The sequence below is a fragment of the Caloenas nicobarica genome, chromosome 3, assembly GCF_036013445.1.
Source record: "Caloenas nicobarica isolate bCalNic1 chromosome 3, bCalNic1.hap1, whole genome shotgun sequence".
In the NCBI taxonomy this organism is placed as follows: domain Eukaryota; kingdom Metazoa; phylum Chordata; class Aves; order Columbiformes; family Columbidae; genus Caloenas; species Caloenas nicobarica.
This window is the reverse complement of record NC_088247.1, coordinates 117,646,319-117,670,075: the sequence shown is the minus strand read 5'-3', so window position 1 is coordinate 117,670,075 and position 23,757 is coordinate 117,646,319. Positions and strand designations below refer to the sequence as shown.

Here is a 23,757-nt window from a genome sequence, read left to right as displayed (position 1 = left end):
CCAGCACGATTATTTCGTGCTGAATGGTTAATCTTTTTTAAAGAAATTAAGAGCTGACATCCAGGTCGTACAATGGAGAGCAGTGGACAAATTGCACGCAGTGATACAGTTTTTCTGATAATATGAAATATTCAGTGCTCCTGGGTGTTAAATGCCCTTCAGGGCTTCAGGTTGGTTGTGTCCATGGAGGTGTTTCAAAAATGCAGAGATTGTGGTGTTGTGCTGTACATCTTATAACTTTGGGTGTATCGGTCGCACAGATCCGCAAAGTCCGTGGGTCCTAATGTCCTGTTGCAGTCGCCTGCCAGGATTCAGCCCTTTGATACTTTCTTCAAGCTGTGTTTCGGTCACCTTCAAGAAGACAAACCTCCTTTTGAAAAGCCAAGAAATATTAACATGCTGCTGCTGGGGGAAAGGTACTTAGAATAATTATGCTCCAGAGAACAGAACTGAGAACATTTGTGGGGGAGAGAGCAGAAGATTGCAGTAAAACTAACTGCTAAATAAGGACACATCATTAGACAACAGTGTTAACCTTGGGTTGGCTGCTTTGGATTTAACTCCGCATACTGGAACAAAAAATAAACAGGAAAGAGCAAAGAGTGCCCTGATAGGAGAGAAAAATGTCTTTTTTGTTTGTGTGCTGTCAATAAGTGGAGGCAAGTCACAGCAAAAGGAAAACCCCTTATAACAGCCCTCAAACTGTTAGATTGAGGTAATGAACCAAATGCAAAATTACGAGTGTGTGACAGCATGACCAAGTGTAATGCTGAACACCACCAAATATTAGCACCCTTGAAGTGTGGGCTGGAGTCCCTATTAAGAAAAATGCATTCTTCAGTTTCGTTAAAGACAAGACGACCTAATCACACATCTATCTGTCACCAAGTTTTTTACTAAACAATGACTTGGTTACGTTTTGTGTGTGTGTCTTTCATGCTCAGAGCAGCTGGCTCCTGCAGGACAGAGTAGCTGATAATTGAGGCTTGAGTGTGGCGTAGGGCAAAATATTTTGGGAAACGTGGCTTGGCGAGAACTCAAGGTCTCCCAACAAGTCGTCATTGACTTCAGCTCTGTTGTGTTTGCAGAATGACCCGTATTTCCTCATTCAGTGTAAATTCTAATTTCAAATGCAGTTGCCAAGATTAGAAGAATTTGAGGCGTTCACATGCAAATACCTTAATAAAAATAATTTCCCAGATCTAGCTAGAGATTTATAAAATAATAATGAAGAATATTATGCATTCATATTAATAGTAGATGAATGTAAATCAAACCTTTAGAGATTCACCCACCGATTCTGGTCTGGGGATTCTCTTGCTTTGATTTTTAAGATGTACTTATCCATAAACCCTGGGACCGTGCAAAAATAATAATGATTACAGCTTGTATAAAATAAATTAGCGAGAAATTCTTACTCCCCTCTAATTAATTCCTTAATAAATACTGAACAAATAACTATGTCCTAAACTCACTCATATTTACAAGGTAAGTAGCAAAGGGAGGAAGTTAAGGATTTAGCTGTAAATAAATATGATTCCCTTAGATCCGTATTATCTGAAAAGATTTTCTCTGTGTGTGTGTTCTATGTTTTTGGGTATTGTTTAGTGCATGTATTATTTTCATGTTCAGAAACATGCCAAACTCAATTTTGAAAGGGATTTTTGCTTTCAACATCTAAAGAAAAACAATCCTAATTTTGCCCATACTTATTAGAATCTATATAGCTCAATTCTTATTTTTTTCTAGATTGAATAGCTCCTGTTCCTCTCAACTGATTATACAATGCATGTATTTATAGGCAATAATCATACCCCTCTTAGCCTTTCTTTTTCTGTTCTGCGGAAGCCAGGCTCTTTTAGTGTCCTCTAGTAAAATCATACTCCCGGTTCTGCAATTGCCTTTGAAACCCTCTCCATTCCTCCTGTAAGTTAAATTCAGCTGCGTACTGGTGACCAGAGTTTTGCAGGATGTTTTATCAATTCTGGCTCACATAATTAATCAAAATTCAGGCAGAGAAGCTCTTCAAAGCTTCCTGTGCCAAGAAGAAAAATATCAGGTTAGTTAGATATGATCTGGCTGGCAAGCTCATGCGGTCTCTTGTTTTTTTTGTTGTTTTACCTTCACATTATTATATTCCTTTCATCATCTGATCTAAAGCTTTGCCTGTCAGAGTAATGTGCCTCCAGCTGCTGGGGTCATTTCCCCTTTTTCCCATTTTCTAAAATGTAGATGTTACAGGTTTTCTTCAGTCTCCAGGTCTGGTATGGATTAGATGTAAAACCAGGATGATTTATTCAAAACCTCAGTGAGAAATCTTCACCCTGTAATAACAGCTATGCTGGCAAAATAACTGATCCCAAGAGATTTTTTTTGTCTAGGGGAGAAACCTTGACAATACATCTTTTAGTGTAGGTTCAGCTTTAAATACATCCTAGAAACCAAACCTTGAACCCTAGAAACATGAAGTGCCTTTATTTACAAAGGTCAATTTGTGAGTTTTCAGCTATTGTCTCTAGTGCTTAAGCATCAATGTTATAGCTGGATTCTCCAGTTGGAAGTGTGCCTGAACTGTGGATTTTCCAGTTAAGTAACACATGCCAGGGCCTTAGCTGGAGGAGTGGGCAGAAATATACGTTGTGCTTCTCTACAGTTTTCAGCTGATTTTCCTTTTACCTTATCCCTGCATGGCAGTCACAGGCATGTAAGTAGGGCATGTATTGCTATGTCGAGCCCTAAACTTACAACTCTTTCTGCTATGTAGGAAGGAGAGCAATTCCACGTTCCAAATTTCCCAGATTTGCTCTATTTACAAGTATGAAAAGTATTTGTTGTTTTAATACAAAGCAGTCAAAAGCTCTGGGCTTTTCTAAAAACATAAATTCAAAGCCGTAAATGTGTTGGTGTTCTGCGTGAGTCGAAAGGGACTTTTAAAGAAGTTCAAAGGACTTGATCTTGTTCAGTCTTGCAAAAATCTGTGTTTGTGGCCAGATCTGGTGGAGGAGGAGCTGCAGCCTCAGGTGGCAGAGGGATGTGGGGCAGTGGGCAGCAGTTGTATAGTAGCTCTTCCACCTGAGATGAAAGTCTCTGCTCCAGCTCTTCACTATTTGGGGTACTCTGCTGAAAATAACACACTTTACTTGCTTTCGAAGAAAAAAACACAATACTGATCTAAGTAGTCTGTGATCCCTGGTCAGAGTGAAATAATGAATGGCACAAGAACATCACCCCCAAAATATGATATGGCCCTTTCTGGGAAGCCGTTTAATCATCATAATCACACATGATTATGACTTTTGATACAAAAAGAGAAGTTTCATAATAGAAATAGTGCTTTTTTAATCTGCTGCTTAAAACTTCAATTCACTGTACTTTTCCTTGTGATGCAAAAGCTAAAAATTGCCGGGTTGGTCTCAGTTATGTGAATAAAAATCAGTCAAGTACCATTATGAAGGCTGCCTACAATATGCTTTGTATTTTCTTTTGAAGCAGGTCCTCCCCCAGCTCTTTCTCTTTTGAATATGGCCACATTTCATCAGTTCTCCTAATCCTCCTGTTGTTACTCAGTTGTGCATGTGGGACGAGCAGCTCCCCGGGAGCAATTTTAGCAGAACCAAATGAATTCCAACCAGTACATCCAAGGTGCTTTTGTCCATGCGACTCCCACTGCCAGCTGCAGGAAAACCAAGGTGTCTGGATGAGAAACTTGGAGTTTCAGGCTGCTGAACTTGAGAGATAAGCTCCTGTTGGTGCAGGATTTCCCATTGCAGGGCAGCACAGTGGGATGCAGCTAATAAGTGTGGGACTAAGATACAGAGACACTTTCTCAGCTTTGCACTGTTTTCTTCTGTCCTGCTAGGAGTTTACTTCACATACTCATTTCTCCTTTCATCCGCTGATCGTCTTGTATATTTAGGCTGCAAGATTAAGGGTTGTGGCTTGTTTTTGTGGATTATATACCGATACTCTGACTAACAAAGGAATAATTATTTTTATATACCAAGCTGAACTTATATCTGATCACGCACTGGTGACTTTGGACTAGAACTGTAGTTTCAGACATGGCCGAAGAGGAGGAAGAAGAGGAGTGTTGTCTGTTGTTATAGAAATGTTCTGTCTTTTCAGGGCATTGCTTTTAAAATCTCAAAGGATTGCTGATCATAATACTCTGACTCTTTGGCGTGACCTTCACTCAGCTTGCGGTGATGAAGGCAGGGAGCAAATCTTTACGTCTGCATGTTCTTCTGCTTCCTGACTACTTATTTGCATCAAGACTTACATCGTGAAATCTATGCACCAGTTTCTAGACTGCTTAGCCATAGCATCTGTAAATCCAAGTAAATGAAATTTTCCTTAATGAAGCAGCAAAGAACTATATGCTTAGATGCAGGAGACTTATTTTACTTTCATTATTAAAAGGGTACTTAGCATGAAAATTCTTTCTCATTTTTTTTTCCTAATAGCCCAGTGCTTCATATGGACTGCAGACTATTTTCCCTGTCCTAGAAAATGTTGCTGTTCTTAGGTCTCCAGGGATACACCAAGAGACTCAGTGTTATTAAGATGGCAAAAACTTCTCAGTCTGTGGCTTAATCTTCTATAGGAGTGCTTGCTGTAAGGGCCTTTCAATAGAGATGTCGTGTAACTCAGCACTTCAAGAAGAACCTGCAAGCAAAGAAACCTTGCAAGGTATTTGGAGCTTATTCCCAGAGCAGTTGTGTGAAATCATAAACACTAGTTCTTGCTTTAGTGGTGCTGAGGTCCTCCAACCATTTTTGAGTTAAGAACACTTAATGACGACCTGATAAAGCTTAGCTCAGGTTCAAATTTGCAGGTAATTCATTTTGGGTGGTAACAAATCATTTTGTTCAAGTGATTTTTGAAAAAGTTTCCATTCTGCCAGCGTTTATTGGCCAGAATGGAAGAGCTTGAAAATAAGTGATTTTGAATGAAGTAGTGGAGGCAGCAAAGTGTTTGTCTCTTGCCCCTCAGTGTCTCTCGCTTTGTTTTTCATTTTGAGTGCCAAGGTGGAGGATTTGTCTCGGGCTTTGGATTTTGTAATAGATGTTTAGAAGGCAGAGAATTCAGGAATTGCTTTAACCAGATTTGAACACAAAGATTTAATAACCCTTTGGGAAGCTAATCTAGAAATATGCGTTCAGTCTAATCTGAGTATTTATTCCATTATTTGAGTGCCTCGCAGTTGCTTTTTCATCACCTCTGTGAGGAGACCATCACCTGCAAGCAGCTGGAAGAGGTCTGCTAGCTTTGGGCAGGTTGGCACGCTACAGCATTAATCTAATAACCTTCAAAGGCTTGGTAAAAAGAGTAGGTGAGAAGATAATAAAACTTGTGAAGAACAACTTTATACAGGAAAAGACTTTGCTATTGTCAGAGAGAGTTTTACCATTGACTTCAGGGTGTACGTGCTGCTGTGCTGCTCTTTTATTGACACAGCCCGTGATTTTGATGCCTGATAATTGAATTGTGAGCTGCCAGGAGGACACGTGGAGACAGTTTCTTCAGGGACTGGCTCTCTCCAGTGGGATGCAGCTTCTGAATTCTATAACAGGGAAACGCAGCGCTACGTTAGCTCAGCTCCCATTAGTGTCATTGTCGGCCTCACTATTTCTTCATGGAGCCTCCGATGCATGTTTCTGTTAAATCAACTTCACCAGTCCTCCACAGTTTTCCTTTGGGATGAGGAGACAAATCACTGTGTTTCATTCTATTTATTCTTAATGATAATGGGAAAAAAATAGATACGTTTTTAGCAGGGGGATTTTATACAACATCCCCCAGGTGTGAAAGCACCCTTTCTAAATTAACACTAAATGTCTTGGACTTCATCTGAGCGTGGTGGATTTATCACTACACTGTCAAAATCTCTGAAATCTGAATGACGTGTATTCTGTAAATGGTTTTAAATTGCTCAGTTTGCGTATGTATTTACTCTGAATCTATAGAAGCAGATATTTCTTCAACATAACTTGTAATTGTTCCTGATCAGATTCAAATGTTGATCTTAGTATTTTCTTTCCAACATGTTGTAAGGAAATCAGTCACTTGTAGCTTTATTTTAAATAACACTTTTAAAATGCAGAATAAAAATAAAAGTAACCCAGAACTGCATGAATTTTTTGCTTCAAGAAATGTTGAATACTTTCATGTTCAGAAAATGATAAAATGGAGTCTTTCTCTATTAAAGAAACATTTCATTATGATTAACTATTCCCAATAGAAGATGTTTAAGTCTCTGTTTGAAGTTTGTTTCAGCAAAATGGCCATTTCCCTTTGAGAACTCTCCCCAGATGTTGCCATCCAGGAGCACTCAATGGTGCTTGTCTACAAAACTGGCTTAGTTTTGCAAAGCTTATTTTACTAGCGCTGTATCAGACAAACTTTGAAGGCAGAGTGTTGTGTCTCCCATTAGATCGACTGGTAATATTGGGAAGAGATAAGCTTTCAGGCACACAGTTTCTTCTTCAGATTTGAAACTAGAAGGAACAGATTTAAAGCTAAATGGAAGATGGGTTTTCAGAGTTTAATTAGACCGTATCCCTAAATGGCAAAGGCTACAGCAACATGACTGTGAGAACTGTGCTCCACAGTTGCCAGATTTCATACAATGAGGAAAAAAGAACATCCGACCAGAAGGGATGTGGAAATGGAGCTTGAACAACGTAGGTCAGAGCAATACGCAACTGCTCAGCCACAGTGAGTACTCTGGGCAGACTGGAATTATTTTTGTTAGGGATGTGAGTAAAGTAGTGAGATATCTGGACCCACTAACCCGTGCAGCTGTTGTAACGCACACCCACTTTGCTATGTGTCCTTGACATAGTTTTTGTGCAGTTTTGGAGGACGCTTGATCCCGCTCTCAGCCCGCCGTGCCGCCGATGGCCCTTGAGCAGAGCTCTCCAGTGGGATCCAGAAGGAATCCTGCTTTGTAGCTGGAGTTACGTCACGAGCGAGTTCCCAAGACGCTGTGATTCACTTGGCATCATTTTGGGCAGTTTAAAATAGGAGTGAGCCAGATCCTCAGCTGGTAAAATTGGTGTTACTATATTAAATTCAGAAGGGCCTAATTATAAGTGCTCAAGTAGGCACCGAGGGTTGCACAATCTATTGCTTTAGTGAGTGTGTGCTCACCCATAAAAGCGAGATTGCACAATCTAGCCCTATATAAATGCGTCTCTGTCTCAGCTGCTAATTGAAAACAAACATAGTAGGATTAATAATTCACTTCTTCAGAATTTCTGTGTTACAAATTACTGGGGGGACCTACCGGTTGCATTAAGAGATGTCACTCTATTGCAAGACTAACAAGCCCCAACAGCAGTGACTGGAGGTCTCTAAAGAGGGAAAAGTTGGACTTGCAGAGGTGTGGTGGTGTTTGGATGTTTTTGGTGTGTGTGTGGTTTTTCTTTTTCCAGTTGCTACGGCTTCCATGCCTCGGGCAGCACAGAGTGCACTTTCCAGGCCTGCACGGAGGACGTCAGTAGCAAAACTCCTGGTGAATTAAGCAGAGGAAGCAGGTTTGGGCTGTTTTGCTGCACAGGAAGTGGGGCATTTTTCTGTCCGATACTGAAGTGTATTTTCACTTTACAAAAGTCTGCCCACATTTTGCAGTAGGGAAATAGGAAATTGTCTTTTCTCTCCTTTGGGAGGAAGTTGCTCCCTGCCCCCTTAATTAGTTGTTTGAAAGATGAAAGCAAGTGCCCAGGGGTCAGAGAATTCCAGGAGGTTTGGTATTTTTGAACCAAAGAACTTCGAAGAAATGGCACATTACAAATTCTGATTTATCTGAGCCCTGCTGAATGCTGCCTGCAGAGGCACTTATGTGGATTTATATACTGCTCTTGTCTACTTTAGGGCATAGGCTAAAGCATCTATCGGGTTATTGCTTCTGCTGAGCTGAACATACATACAAAATGTATTTATGGAACCTGGACCATTCTTTGCTGATACCTGATGGTGGCTGAGACTTTGGACTTTATTTTCCTGTGGCTTCTGTAACTACCACCCAGGAGAGAATCCCTCCCAAATTAAATGGTTGTGTCAAACAGGAATATAAAGGGTTATAGGGATAGGATTATAAAACCTGCTTTCCCCATCAGGTCAACCTTTCCTACAGCCATGCCAGCTGGTCTTATCAAAGTAGCCCTACAAAACTCTTCCCCTGTTCTTCTTAAACTGTCCTTGCTGGGTCTTGGATCCTCAGGCTGTCACATTTTCTGCAAGTGTCTTGGTGGTTCCTTATACTGTCCTTGGGGCTGCTAGTTGTTGCCTTTTCCTTTTCTGTGTCTCTTTCTAACGTGTGTCATTCCGTTTAAAGGGTCTTTTAATGTTCGTGTTATGGGAGGTCTAGTTGTGCTTGTGTAAGTGAATGATTGTTTATCTTTTCTTGGTTTTTATTTTATTTTTTAAAGCTAAAATGCCAGACCAATCCAACAAAAGAAACTTCTGCAGTTCACTCTGTGTGTGGCTCAGCATCATTGTTTAAGATCCATTTTTCTTCAGCATCTTTCACTTCTCTCATGTGTTTGCTGTTAAAGCCTTTATTTTTAGTGCTTGTCAGTCCTTTCAGTTGGCAAAATCTTATTTTTACAACATGCTGTGCATGTGCCTGTACCTTCTGTAGGACATTTCACAGTGGGCTGGAGACTGCTTTGGGGCACTGGTGTCATTTGTTGTGGCAAATATAACCCCTGGCCTCTCACCCCAAAGACCACATATCCTTTTCATTTTCTTGCCTTTTGTGCCGTGTTGTCTGGTCTCCTTCCCCTGTAACTATGTCATGAATCTTCTGTTTCCCATCTGAGTTCTTGCTCTGAGTGTGATGAACCCAAGTGTAGCGCTGCCGTGTTTCATTCATTTCACTTCTGCCGGTATCTGAATGGCCGCCCGCGTTAACTCAAAGATAAGCCCTCCCGTGGGCCATTTTCCTGTTCTGTTTAAAGGTGTACCTGCTGCCATGCTATGATTCTATTACTCTATACCTGCACATAGAGCTATTTAGTAGTGCTTCTTTGGCTCTTTTCTCTCTGATTTTTGTATAGATATATATTTAACGTGTTAAGCAGCAAGTTTGCCTTCCACTGCTGATGTATTGCAGGTGGTAATGTGATGTAGTTGGCACTGTCATGTTTCACAAGAGCAACTTGAGAGAGTACCAGCCGCATTCCCTTCTCCCAACACTTCTTGAAAAGAAAAGGGAGGGGCAACAATTCTGTTTTATTTGGCAAATAATTTGTAGCGGCTGCACAAGCACTAGGAGTATTGTGCTGCATTTTGAGATGCGAATGTGGCATGGACTAGATTTCAGAAGAAGTAAAATAGGCGGACGCATATTTGCACTACTGCAGCATCACTGGGACTCGAGTCATAAACTTCACTGAGACAGGAATGATGCGAATGTGGGAATGTTATTGTGAAACCCAGAGACAGATCTGTGCTTGGCAAAAATCAGCATTGCATTTTCACCATTGCAGCCGTTTCGCTTTGGTGAAGAGCTGGCCCCATCCAGGCCTAGAGACCAGTCATGTTGGGAGACAGAGAGCTAGTGCTCGCTGTCTTCTGCAATTTTTAGATGTTCCTTACACAGGTGCCTCGTTGAAGAGTGAGATTACCCAGAGTTTGGTGCATTAAGGGCTTTTCTGCACTCAGTATTGAGCTTTGCCCTAACTCCCGGTGTCAGTTGTGCTCGTGTTTGACAAGATAAGGATCAATGTAGTTCAGATCTGGAAGTCAGATCGGCTTCAAACCGGACCTGAACGTTGGGTTCACAAACCATCGGATCCTCCTGAGCTGGAACAGGGACAGCTGTGGACAAGCTTTTCTGCCCATCAGTGAGCCATCCCTTTGAAAGGCCACAGTGCTGTCGGAACAGCGCTTGTGTCCGTGTCTATTGGTGTCGTGTGGGCGATTTCCTAAGGAGGGTTACAAAATACCACCTTTTATGACCCTGCCTATATTTCTTCCGTGTCCCTGCAAGTTTTGACCCCTTTGTCCTGTTTCAGGCAAGTATGAGCAAAAAAATGAAGATCTCTGAAGTCCAATTTTCCCTTAGCCTAGATGAAGAGGGGAAAAAATGCTTACGCAAGTTGAGTGGTACTATAACAGGATTGGGATTGATATGGGGGACAGAGGGGAAGGTGGTGAATGTACAGTCACATGAAAATTTGGTGGTAGAGCTCATGTCTTAATAGACAAAGAAGGTCTGCAAGAGCCGTGCAGGAAGGAGTCTCTTAAAATGCTAAGGAAATAAGGATACAAAGTAACCCGTGGCAAACTAACACGTCCATGAGAAAAGATTATTTTCTGTTCTCCTTGGAATGAAAAAAAAAAAAAAGTAGTAGCTTTGTCCAGCACAGAGATTTCAAATTCTCCACACAGCATTTGCAATTACTGGAAGGCTGAAATGCATCGAACTGGCGTAGCTCTAATTGCTGTGTGGTCACACTCCTGCTCAAGTACTTTTAGATGGTATTTAGTATGTAATTGAGCCATGCCAACATGGACTATTAATCCAAATGCTAGTGTAAATGAGGCGGACGGTGTGAAGATGTACTTTAAGATTGTCAAGTGATGCTACATCAGGTCAGATGTTCTTGCTCCTGGCAGAACCTGCGCAATGCCACTTGGATGTGTGTGCTTGCGAGGGAGCCGCGGCTGGGAATCGTCTCCAGCATCCTTCCTCCTTCCAAACGCTCCCTGCCCAGAAATATTAAGGCGTTCTAGAAAGAACCAACATGGCAACAGCCAGAAACGCCCTGATACAGGGCGAGATTGGGGAAAATGATGATAGCTCAAGGTTATAATTTGCTGCGTGTTTGGCGAGAGGCGAATACCCCGTGCTGGTCCCGAAGGGCTGAGTGCACTCACTGGGCTGGCACTGGTAGGCTCAGCTCAGCACCCATCCTCCCTGGGCTGCCACGGAGGGTGGAGACCCCAGAGGTTATCAGGGAAAGGAGATTCTTTATATCACACGTGCATATGGGGAAGACAGGAATTTGCCTAACAGAAGCTGTCATCACTTGCCAGTTTTGTTCCAAGTATGGCATGTGTTGCATAACCCGCAACTCGAGAGTCATGTAGGAATTATGAAATGCTTGTCAAAAGTACATGGTTTTTATTGAGCAGTAGTCACTAAAATTGTTGGAACCCATTATCATTGTAGATATAACACTTGTTGGGTTTTATGTGCACTTTTCAAAATGTTCTAGCAATAGCGAAGTAGGTTTTGGATTGCAGAGGCAGGGTTTTCTGTTTGTAACATCACCTTTATCACACTGTGAATATAATCAAAAAGCTAAATTTGTATTAAAAAGAAAAAAACCCGCACCACAGCAGCTGGTATTTAGTGATCCAAGAAATAAGCTTGATTCATATGACATCTATATATTCTGTATATCATAGTACATATGCACATTTTTAAGGAAACCAAGTTATGTCTCTGAAGTCGTAGTATTGCTGTTAGAATGGTTCAAGTGTAACAGAGCCCTCCTCGAAGCTGTTCTCAGTTTGAACAAGCGTCATTGCAAACAGGCAAACCACTGACAGATGTGGGAAGTGGGGCACTGTTAACACAGCCAGGATTTTTGACTAATGGATTAATTACCTGTGTTGCAATTTTTCCTTCTAGGAGACTGAGCTGCTAGATATCAGCCTTGTCAAAGATGCCAGATGTGGAAAACATGCCAGAGCTCCCAAGGTAGGAATTTTTGCTGTGTGCTTACATGTTACATCAATGACCTAGATAAAATAGAATGGCAATTATATGCAAGAATTTTTTTTAAAGTTCCCTTAGCTATTAAGAACTATTCTGTCTTTTCTCCATTTATCATGGTTTCTGATGAGAAGCGTCACAATCGTTGAGCTGTTGTGATTTGATTCCGTGTGTAAAATGCTGCTGGAAGCTCTGCTGGCAGTGAGGGAACAAAAATCCTGGGTTCTCAAGGTAAATTTACACAAGCTCCTGGCTTCCCTGATAACAAGGAACTAACAGTTGTTTAGGTCCATGCTGCATTTTGTGCTGCCTGTTTTCCTCTTCCAGTGCCTTTTGAGGCCAGAAAAAGGGGTTTTTTTTAAACTATCATCAGAGAGGTCAGGATATCAGCTCCCTTAGGTCCGCTCTGATGTATTCCATACTCCTTTGCTGTTTCTAAAGACAGTAGGTTGTAGATATATGTTCTCTCTGATGTTTTTGTTTGGACAGACACTACGCACCAGAGAAAAAACTAAAGCAGTCAGCTCTGCAAGCAAGATAGTGCCTCGGGGAATCACAGGAGTGATAGGAAAAAAGGAAATTTCCTTAGGGGCCTGAAAGTGTGGCCTGATGCTGCTTAGCCACTGTTGAACCGGTGGGGTTGGAGCAGCCCAAAGGAATATTTCTCCTACTCTCATCTTGGGGGAGGAAAAGAGGTGGTTCCTCGGGCTCCTCTGCCCCTTGGGAATGGGTGTTAGGAATGGAAAAGGTTGTTTCTCCGTGCCAGAATGTGATTGTGGTTATCGCTGAACAGACTATTCAAATTTGGTTTTCAAAGCTTTCTATGTAGTGCTGGCAACATTTTAAAGGCTGAGTTATAATTGAAATGCAACAGAAGTACTTTATGACATCCACATTAATACCAAATGAGTTCACCATGATTAATGGTTCTATGATGAATAGCAATAAAGTATTAACAATGGCTAGAACATTATTTTAAAATGCTACCCGCTTTTCAGAGGACATTCATGTTCTTCTAACAAAATGTTTTTAGCTAAAATTTATGCATAGCTATAGCCTCCGTGGCTTTTATTTATTAGGTTACATAAAGGCTGTTTTTGTTACAACATGTTACGATTTGACAGCAGTGGCACTAAATGAAGGGTATGAGAAAATCCTGACTTTTAGGGTGCTGAAATGCACCACCTGTGTGAATGAGTTTGCTTTTTTGTCATTGATTTGTGTGTGGGCAGAATGAAAACAGCACCTGGGTTGGCTGTTGATGGGATCTTGCAAACGATGTGAAACAAAATGCCATTTTTGGGGTCAGTCATGTCGGTTTTGCTCTGATCCACGTTGTGGGGCTGAGCAAAGGAGTGCTGGCTGCAGGTGAGCGAGCGTTACAGGAGCCCTGTTTGTGTCACATCCACAGAAGATCTGAAACTCATACAGCAGCAGGAGGGCTTGGCTCTAAGTCAAGCGGTAGCAGCTTGTGATTGCGTGGAGGTTTCTAGTACCACGTTTGCATGATACTTGCCAAAATTCCCAGCTTTTCAAAAGCTCTTTTCCACACCTCTGCTTCCAGGTAAGAGCAAGCCTTGCACTCAGGTGGATGTAAATCCTGACCTATGGTTAGGGGTAGTTCCTGTGCGGGAAAGCGAACTTCCCTCACGTAGCATACGCAGAAGTCATTCACAATCTGCCGGTTGCACGGTAAAAGTGCGATGCTCGTGACGATGACGTGGTGATGATGGGTCTGAGCTGTACCCAGCAGGATGGCTCTGGTGTGGTTGGCTGGGACCTGCAGAGCCTCTTGCCCTGTAGGTGCCACAGCCTACGCTGTAAACTGCAGACATGGAACAGAGTTGAGCTTCCTCAGCCACAAATACTTCTTACTGCTGTGATTTCACTTAACACAGGTTTATTAGCTCTCCCAGAAGTTAATCTCTCATGATCTGGTGGCACCTTCATTGACTTGAGAACTTGCTTCCTGCAGTAGCCTTGGTAGATGGAAAGGACAATGTGCCGTTGTGCATTGATGCATCTTTCACTGTAAAACAAGAGATTTAGGGCACTTTCTCTTCATTACCTCCACCCTTCCCTCTGCCCGTCATCTTGGACAATTTTTATACTGCATTAGGGGACTTCTGCCAGTTTATGCAAATTTTTTAATCTATTTTCAGAATTCTAAGAGTGCATTTCATCTGTGGGGTTGTCATTAAAAACTGAAGAAGTTAATGGGAATCTTTAAACCTCATTTAGTGTATTTCTGATCTAGTGCTACTTTTTGCTAGAAATAAGTGCTGTCTTTAATAAGCCTTGACTTTTCTATTAAATTTTAAAAATATAATTCATTTTTATTTTTATAGTAAACTAAATTTCAGTGTGATTAATGACACCCATGGTAAGCTACTCAAACCTGTTAGGTGTGCTGCTACAGAAGACCATCAGCAAGCCATGATTTTTAGAGGACCGTAAGCAGTCAGAGTTACCAAAACCCACTTTTTTCCCCATGGCCATCTGGAATACACACATCTTCCCCATATGCTGCCACATCTACCAGCAGGGACGTTTCTTTGGTAGCTTAAGTAATCTGCCAAGCACTTGGACTTTTTGATGGCTAGAAATAGAGCCTGTTCTCATGCTGCATGTACCTTCTGTACAACCATCGGCATTCTTCATTTCTGAAAAAGAGAAACAGTTTCACATAGTTTCTCTTTCAGCCTTGTTGATTGGCATTTGCTTTTCACGATATTTTTCCGTAAGTCCATGTTCTTGTATGTTTGTTGGTCCATCTTCTACTCATTATCATAAGAAAAAAAAAAAAGAAGGCACTTTTTCATTCTGGAGAGGTTTTCATCAATGAAGGATAAACAGCCAAATGCTTTGTTTTTATTTAGAAGGCATTATACTCTTTTTGGTTTATCCTATTTCATGGTGTCCCTAAATATGTTGAAAATGTGTTAACATTTTGCTCCAGTAATTAAGTCCAAGCTATGGATTGTCTTCTGTAATGCTTGGACTAAGTGGGCATACATAGTCTGTGCTCCAGAGAAAAGTAGTATTAGGCACGCTTGTGTTTTACCTTACTCCCCAGGCAATAGCGTGTGTAAAAGAGGGTAACAGTAAACTCCAAAATTGGGATGCATGAATGCGCTTATGCTACTGTACACTGCTCATAAGCTCAGAGCTTTTTCTTTCTGGGTTTGTCATCCAGGAGGTCTGGTTTTCATCCTTGGCAGTGTCCAGCATTTCTACCAAATAAACTGTGCTCAAGGCTGGGAAGACCAGACAAATTCAGGAGTTTTGCACAGGTCTCCATCCTATTTTGCATGCCTAACAGCAGCCAAAAGAAATACATGGATTTAGGGGGTTAGGTAGAGCCTGTGGGTCTTGGGCAGAGGGTCAGAATGGTTTGACAGCAAAGTGAGGCATAAAGATTAAAAGTTATATCTGTCAGAGTGTTTTGGCGTCTGAAAAAAAAGCTTGTACATCTTTCATAAGAACTTGAGTTTCTAGTGGTGTAGAAGGGAGATCTTTAGTGGGTGCCAAAACACTTGGGAGATGAAAAGATTGTCCTCTGACCCCAAATCAGTAAGTAGTATACTCAAATGACCCCTGTGTTACTGAGGAGCTTCAGCATTGCCTTCTTTTTCCACATTCTGTCAAGGATGAGTCCTTCTGTTTTCAGCTGCTATTTTCAGAAATGATAATAGAGTTTTCCATCTCAATGCAATATATGTGCAAAGGCTCATTCTTTGGAATAAGGGCAAATCTCAGGCAGCACAGAGCACAGCAGCAGATCTCTAAATGAGAAGAAAAATGAAAGTAATATCCCCTAAGAGGAGAAGAAAAGACTTATTAATTGTGTATGTTAGGAAGAAGTGCCTGAATTAAAAATACAATGGAATTTATACAGAAGTGAGGGAATTATAAGATGATTATCAGGTCTTTGCCTTCTTAGTAAGCATTAGAATCATTTAGAAAGGGAGCAAGAGAAATTTCGAGAACAAGAGATTAATATGCAGTTCATCTTTTTCCTTTGGAAGACTCGGGTGCCCATAAATTCCGCACGGCCCTTTGGAAGCGCGCGCGCGTCTTTCCTCCCAGCTTGCCGGGCCTCAGAGCTGCCGCTGCCGTCAGCAAGGCTGCAGTGTCAGGGTGCTCAGGGCTCACCTTGTTTCTATTTTGAAAGGCTGAAGGAATGTGAAAAATCATTACTTGCCATGAAGCATTTATTTATTTCCTTTTATTTTCACATCACCTGGTAGCGCGCTCTAAAGCTTTGTTTGGATGTGCAGACTAACAGAGAGACGTATTTTCCCTTGTAAAGTTTAGCAAATAAATAAAATAACGCAGTGAAGAGAAGCAGATGTTTTTGTGCAATAAGGCAAAGAAATACCTCTGAATATTCACATACCTTCTGTGAAGCATGGAAGAGCCACTCAAAAGAGTGTTCATATTCTTAAAAGGGAGACAGAGCTAAAAATGTCACATAGCACTAAATACTGGTGCAAGGTTAGGTGGTGAAAATTTGGCAGCTGCAAGCATGCTCAGAGGACGAGGAAAGTCACACTTTTTACCATCTTGTATTTATTTTAGCCAATAACAGTTTCTATGGAAACTAAAATTCTTAATGCAACTGTATAAGCGCTTTTCGTGGCAAGAAGAAATATCAGGATGAGTTGGCAGGAATAAGGAAATAACCCTATGGCAAATTTTCATATTGAAAACTTTTGATGCGTTTGATCAGTCTGTTTTCCCTCAAAGATACCATAAATCATGTAGCAGGAAGCAAATTTCTTGAAATGACATATGCTATGGAACCTGTAGGAGATGAAATTGTGAATGATGGAATCACTCTAATGCCAAAATGTTTATAGAGTGTAGTCCCCAATTTTAAAAACACTCACAGCTCCCCTGCCCAAAATTTTCTGACTTTAACAAGAAGGCTCTACAGAGAAAAATAATTAAGCATTTTAAATGTCAAAAAATTGCCAAGACTTCACGTATTATTAATATCATCACCAGCTTCTTGGTATTTAGTGAGTTTTCTTGAAATACTCGAGTGACACTATTTCAGAAGTATCTCAGCTGTGATTTAAAAACTAGGGGCTTCTTCCTCGTGGCAAAGGGTTTGCTCCTTTCTAACACATCCATAGAGAAAAATCAACGCTTCGTGGACTGGATTGGCTTGAAAACTAACAAGGGAAGTCTAAATAATTATTTAACTGAAAATCTGGTGATTTTCAGGGAAATGAGGATATGCAAATCTATTTGAATTGCCAGAGCTATCAAGACTGCCGTCTTCTGTGTCTGCTTCTGTACACCATTGTGCAGACTTAGAATTAGTAGGATTTGGGTAAAAATTATGCAGAGAAGCAGAAAGTAAGACTGTCTGTTATGTTGTTAATAATCTCCAATTTCTTTCTTTGTTTTTTTAACTTACTGCCTGAATTTACAAATGCAGCTGAAGAACTTTTTGTGAACCCACTCAAAGCACACATAGGCAAAGAAATAAATCGCAGATAACGCTTGGTTGATTTGCCTCTGAATAAAGCTCTAACTTCTAATTTATAAGTCCGATGACAAAGGCCTTTCAAAATAAACCTAATTCGACCATTTGACTTCCTTATGTTTTCTGAACTTACATTTTTGCTGGCAACCTGTGATTTTTATGGTCAAGTTGTTTGTTTTTCTTTTATTGGAAGAATAAAAGAGGGCTCTGTCACTTCTGAAATATTGGAAATACAAGCAGTTATTCATTTCTTTATGATAAAGTCTGTGCTGGGACAATTATGTTGTGTTGCCCAGGAGAGCAACAAGCCTCCACTCTGCAGCACCGACTTCTGTCGCTCTGCCCGTCTCAAATGCTGCTATTGCTGTTATTTTTATCTGCCGATAAATGCACGTTGCTTTCTGTTCAACAACCTTGGTGCTAAATTAGAAACTCTAACGTAAATTATGTCTAAGCAATGTCCTATTTCTGCCAAAAAGAAATAAAAATGGAATATGCATGGGGCTCACCTTCTTCCCACTCAGCTTAGGGATAACAGTGACATCTTCAAACATCCCCCCGATTTGTTTGTGGGGGATGAGCCTCGCTCTGTCTTTGCTCGCTGCCCTGCCGGTGGGCATTGCTTCTCCTCACCAGGATCATCGGGCTCCTCGTGGCATCTTTCCCTCTGCCACGTCTTCCCCGCCAGTGAAGACATTTCAGAAAAGGTCTCCCCACTGCCCACAATAAAGTCCTGCTGCTTACTAAGGAAAGATGGCAAGCTTTTCTATGGCTAGGATGCATTTCAGTTGCTGTTTGTATGTGGGTTTTTTTGTTTTGTTGTTTATTTTTTTAATCGACTGAAAGTAACCTCTTTGGGGAAGAGTCTCATCTCCAAAGATAAAGCCGCTGGTGCTGCTGTCCAGGGAGCACGGAGAGCAGGTCTTCACTTCTCCATCACCTTAAGAAATGTCACCATCAGAAACACTATCCATGCTATCCTGGGAGCAAAGCAAAGCTTCCTAAAAGCACAATCGAAGCCTGGGGCATTAAGTAGCAGCATAGTAGCCTTTTCTTTTTTCTGCTTCATCAGAGGAGATGGGCACAAGCGCTTTGCACCTGCGCTCCGAAGCCCGCAGAGATTCCTGGCCTGCCGCGGCCTGCGGTTCGCTTGGCTACTCGTGCCCGAGGCTGAGGCCGCCTCCGAGATGATCAGCATCCCCGTGCGCCACCAGAACGGCCCACGTTGGTGAAGGTGATTTTATTTACAACCTTTTAATCCTTAGGGAACTTTTCAGAAGCTTGTCATCAACTGTAAAACTTAGCTCTGAGTAGTTCGTCAGATTCGCTATTTGCTAACATTCAGGGTGTAGTAGAAAGCACAGAGTTTTGTCCAAGACTTTCACTGTGGGTCAATGCCAAAAATATTTAATTTTTTTTCTGCTTGATGATGGTTTCAGTTGGCTTTCTGTGCTACTTGTTTTTTACGTTTTTCTTCATGATATTTATATATCACTCCTTTTTGTTTGTATACATTCATGCCAAACTATGCAGTACCAAGTATGTAACAAGAAATTCTGTATTTTAAGAAGCACAAAGGCATTTTATAAATGTGATTTTAAACCTTGCCATTTAAATTTGAAAAGGTAGAACAGGCCACTGCTCAATTAAATACGTGATATTTGAGTTGCTGGGAACACCAGTGTCAGTAAAGCTGTGTTTTAAAAGCTACTGCTGAAGATGCTTTTGAATAAACCTGCATGCTGAATACATTTTTTTTTTTTTTTCCTCCTTTAGTATGACTTTTTCTGTGATTTCGAAGAGAGATTGACAGAGACAGCTTTGTGTGCTCTCAGGCACACATAATACTCCAAAAGTATTTTAAATCCATACACAAGCCACTCCCATGAACTTTCAAACTGTGGTGGTGGGGGATTAAAGCAGCACCTTGGAGGGCCCGGACACATCACGGAGCTGAGCATGTGCTTCGTGCAGGTGTAAAGTTCAGCGCTACGGGAATTTTTCCTGTGATAGTGCAGTTGATTGTAATCACCTCTGCCCTGTTTCAGCTTGAAGGTTTAAATTCCTCTTCTTGCCTTTCCCTGCCGTGGGACGGGACTCGCAGGAGGGGAGGTGGGTTGTCCTGCAGCATCTCTGGGCTGGTGGCACCACTTCTGCTGAGCCCCGTGGCTGCTGCTGGCAGCGCTGACCAGCTCGCCTCGGAGACCAGGCCGTGCCCAGGGTGGGCAGCCCTGTGGCAACATTTGTGTTGCCGATCAGTAATACTGGCCGTGGATGGCTTATTCCTGCCTTCACAACTCATAACGCTAATGAGATGAGAATGCAGCTGGGACAGCGTGTCCAGCCACAGCTGTCACCCACTGTCAGTCGTGCTAAAGCTCGCTTGAATCTGATAAATGGTGTTTTTACCGTGGCTGGCACAAGATTCAAAAATTGTTGGGGCAATGTAGAGTTATTTTGGAGGCTGCTACTGTTGCCTATGAATGTCTAATATTATCTGTTATCTTGTACCCCCTGTACGTTCGTATCCACACGTTACCTTCTGACTTGTACTAAGATCAGAAAGACTTGGGAAAGTACAGCTCTTTTTCCAGTGTTGGTTCAGTACCTAGCAGAGCAAAGTCCTGTTTCATGAATAGGGCTCCTAAGTGCAATTCTAATACAAAAGCTAATAAATAAAATATTGCTTTCCATAAATATAAGGAATGCTAAATTCAGCCTCTGCCACGAACAGTCTGGAAAGAATTTCAAAATTTTTCACTGGAAAATGTATAAGTACTAAAAAACTGAGTCATACTAGTCTTTCTTTCTGAGAGGTAATCTCTATCTAGAAATATTTCATAAATATTAAAGTATATATTTTAGCAGTATTGTGGAGCTGTAGTGATCTGATGGTAGTACAGTACCCTCAAGCTTCTAATGTCGAATCAACAGGCTCAAGTGAAAATGCCACAGCAGAAACATTTTTATGCAGTTGTTCAGAACAAATGATTTAAATTTCCTTGTTTTATTGGTATCCAGCTTGATGATTTTTCCATGGCATCCATATCTTGTAAATAACCGGTCCGAGAAAACTGCTGGGTTTTAATTAGTTGCAGAGGTTTAATGTATTTTTTTTTGTTATCCATCTCTTTGTGGAACTGCGCAAAACCTTTTAGGCTTAGGAAAGAGACCACTGTGAAGCGTTAGAGCAAGAGGATTAGGTGTAGATCCTGAGTAACCATTCTTGACAGAAATGGCAGTTTGTTCGCAACCAGATGAAAGTGCCCCCTGACTCGGCTCTGCGGGGAAAAGCGTTTTACTGGCGACAGGACCGCAGGGTGCCCGGTAGCCGAGGAGGAGCAGAGGGCAGTCGGTGTTGGATGGAGCTGCCTGCGTGCTGCGGTGGATGTCAAACCTGCCTGCAAACCCCCCGGCGAATGGCAGGAACTGAGCACTTTGTGATTGAGCTGAAGTATAAACTGGCTTGTGTCAGAGCTTGTAACTCTCACGCTTTGTTTTTGAGATTTAGAGGAGTCATTAAAAAAAGTTTTCTTTAATACCAAACTTATTTTAGCTTGCTTAAACTCCATTAGAGCAGCTTCCAGCTTCGAAGTTCGTTATCTTCCATATTACATTAGCGCTTTCCCGGTCTCACAGCTAAGCACATTTGGCTGTAAAACTCCGCATTCACCAAACGTTTGTTAATCCCCACTTGTATGCCGGCCAGTACAGATGTCTGAAAAAAAGTGACGGGAAGAAACTTGGCTCTCCGAGCTCAAACTTTGATTGGAAAATAATTATAGCCCCTGCCTTAAATAATTCTTGTTTCATCACTTTGGCTTTTGGTCTGTTTGTTTGTGTCCCAAGGCATGTCTGTGCTGGTGGGACACCCCAGCCGCACCAGTGCCGTGATACCCACGGTGTCCTGCAAAGAGACCTCTACTAGTGCCACAGGGAAACGTTTGATTAGGAATGTGAAAGTGAGACTTGTCGGAGTTGGCTACAGATAAAGGTAGCTAAGGGCAGCAAATGGAGATAGCAAAGGGTCCATGTAAACTATAAAGCAGCAGGAAAATGTGGCTATTTCCAATGTAACAATATCAGTATCTTCATGTTAAATCCATGTTATCATTTTACAAAGGGTCAATTAGGAATTAAACTCTCTTCTTTTACTCTATTCTGCTGTGGATATTCAAGAAAGTAGAGCCAAGTGCATCTGAATGTCTGATTTTTTATTTTTAAATACAGTAGGATATTTCTGAAAACAAACCAAACACCCTATTTAATTACAAATAGGATTATGCTACCAAGCAAGGCAAATGAATACTTCATTTAAAATAAATCCTGGAGAGTATTTGTGTGGTGATAACAAACCCCAAAATTATCAGCTGTGGCAGCTGGGGAGTTCAGACACTGTGTTCCGCTCCTGGGGTGTTACTGAGCCATCTGCAGGGACGTTCCTGCAGAATGGATGGCACGGCGGCACTCGCTGATACACGAGCATGTACACGTGGGAGCAAAATGCTTATCTAGATGTCAGTGTAAAAGGACATTTTCTGAGGGCCAAAGGTTTGCTTAATGCATTTTTCAACCTGTGGCGATTCACTGGAATGAAGTGTAGTCTGTTCCTGGTAAAAACAGCTGTAAGTTAACTGATACACAGCTATACGTGATTTAGTGAGGTTTTTCTGGCTATCAAACACCTTGTGGACACATCCTTCCCAAGAAGAAGCATTTCTACCACTACAAAGTTGAATGGGATAGAACTGCCATAGCCCACCTTTGATGTGACTGATCCGCACTAGTGCTACCTATAGATAAAAATAGGGGTTGTTCCCTGCATGTGGGTGGCATTTTGTATGGTTATTAGTGCTATAGGTGTCCAATATCCTTCATGTTTTGTCTTTTGATGATAAAAATCAAGTCTTCATTTCTCTGGAGAAGCTCGATCTGCTGAGAAATCCCATGCGTGGTCCTGTGTGTCATTCCTGTTATACAGAAACCATCGTACGCGCCGTGTAAGAAAGTAGGTGAATTACACGTTTCCAGAATTTACCCGCTCTTGAGTATGAACTTGAGTTCATAGCCCTGAAGTGTAGATTGAGTTATTAACCAGCCTAAAATTTCAAGGATCTTACTGAAATACGGGCACTATAGCAGTGCTCTGGGATTGCGACGTGCCCTAGAGTGTGCCGAAAGGGTAGGTTCAACGCTGATCTTAACACGAAGGTTCGGCATAGCTCTATTTTTAGTTAGTGGAACGATCTTGATTCAATTGCCAAACAAAGCAGAAAAAACTGGAGTGTGTAATTGTAAATAACAGCAATCTATTAAAATGCAGGTTTGCTCTTTTAGAAGCAGATTCCACATGGTTTAGGTTTGCGAGCTTCTGAGTTATGTTGTTTAACTTGGGGAATTTGGATAAAAACCTAATTACCTTCCTTTGGAGAAGAAACACCCTTGGCTGGGAGTTCTTGGCTGCGGTATTTTGCAGTATCCAGTTTCTTTGTTGTTTTTTTGGAATTAGAATAAACTTGCAAATGTGCAATTCAGGAACAGGCCTAGATGGTAGCTGATATTTTTCTGCCCTGTTGTGCGCTGCCGCTGCGTTCATTCCCCTCAAGAGAGACCAGTTTCCAGATACTAGCCTTCCAATGATGGTTAATTGCTATGAGACCCATTAAAATAACACATTTTTTCATCATTTTCCAGGAGGAATCCTAAAACAACTGACAGCGTAACTTGCAAATACTGACATCATAATCTGAGCTGCTGAGGTTGAATCCTCTCCAGCAAGTGGTGAATCTGACAAGATTTGGCCATATATAGAGGCCTTGGGTCTGAATTTTTTTCTTTCTTGCAAGAAAGTGGTATCCAGGACAGTGTTAAACATTAATTTATTGCAAATGGTAAATAATTGGATTTTTTTTTTAACAGGTCAGAGGAAATGAGACCTTTCTGCTGTATCCAAATACAGAAAAAAGCATGACCAACTCAGTGATTTTTATAGGAAATGTAGTGATGGAAGGTTCTGGCAGTTCAGAGGAGCTGCACTGACTGCAGGTCTGACTCGCAATGCATCCCAGGTGCTTTTTTCCTGTTTTGAAACGCTTCCAATATTGATAATGCCATAAGTGAAATTACACAGAGATTTTCCTATTGTTGTTGCCGTTCTGAGTTAACCTCCTTCCTCCAAGATTAATGAAATACTGAAAAAAAATCTATATGAGAAACCTTCTGCTGTAGCTGTGAATAGTATAGTTGTAGTATGTAGTTAGTATAGAATGTAGTTGTGTTTAGTATAAATGGCTTCAAAATGGTGTTTGCTAATGGAAGTGGCAGAAACAAAGCAGTTGTGCTAGGTAGGGTCCCAATATAAAGGGAAGAGGCAGTCACGTTCATCTCCGAAATAATGGCAGCAATTCAAATGTCATTAAAATATTGAAAGAACAAAACTGAATTGGGGTAACCTCAAGCAGACTTCTTGTAAGTTAAAGTTAGTTTTTTGCTGCTGCTGGGTCCTGTGAGAGCATCAAGCCCTTGCAGA

At 41.4% G+C, this 23,757-nt stretch overlaps 1 protein-coding gene across 4 annotated transcripts in view; it reads left to right on the top strand.

The window, feature by feature from the left end:
• The window catches only part of PLCB1 (phospholipase C beta 1), a 370,006-nt gene that overhangs the window by 85,884 nt on the left and 260,365 nt on the right, over positions 1 to 23,757 (top strand). For all 4 annotated transcript variants that reach the window (XM_065630670.1, XM_065630673.1, XM_065630671.1 and 1 more), the window contains one exon: positions 11,648 to 11,716. In XM_065630670.1, the coding sequence (XP_065486742.1) occupies positions 11,648 to 11,716 (69 nt within the window). The remainder of the gene's footprint in view (positions 1 to 11,647; positions 11,717 to 23,757) is intronic.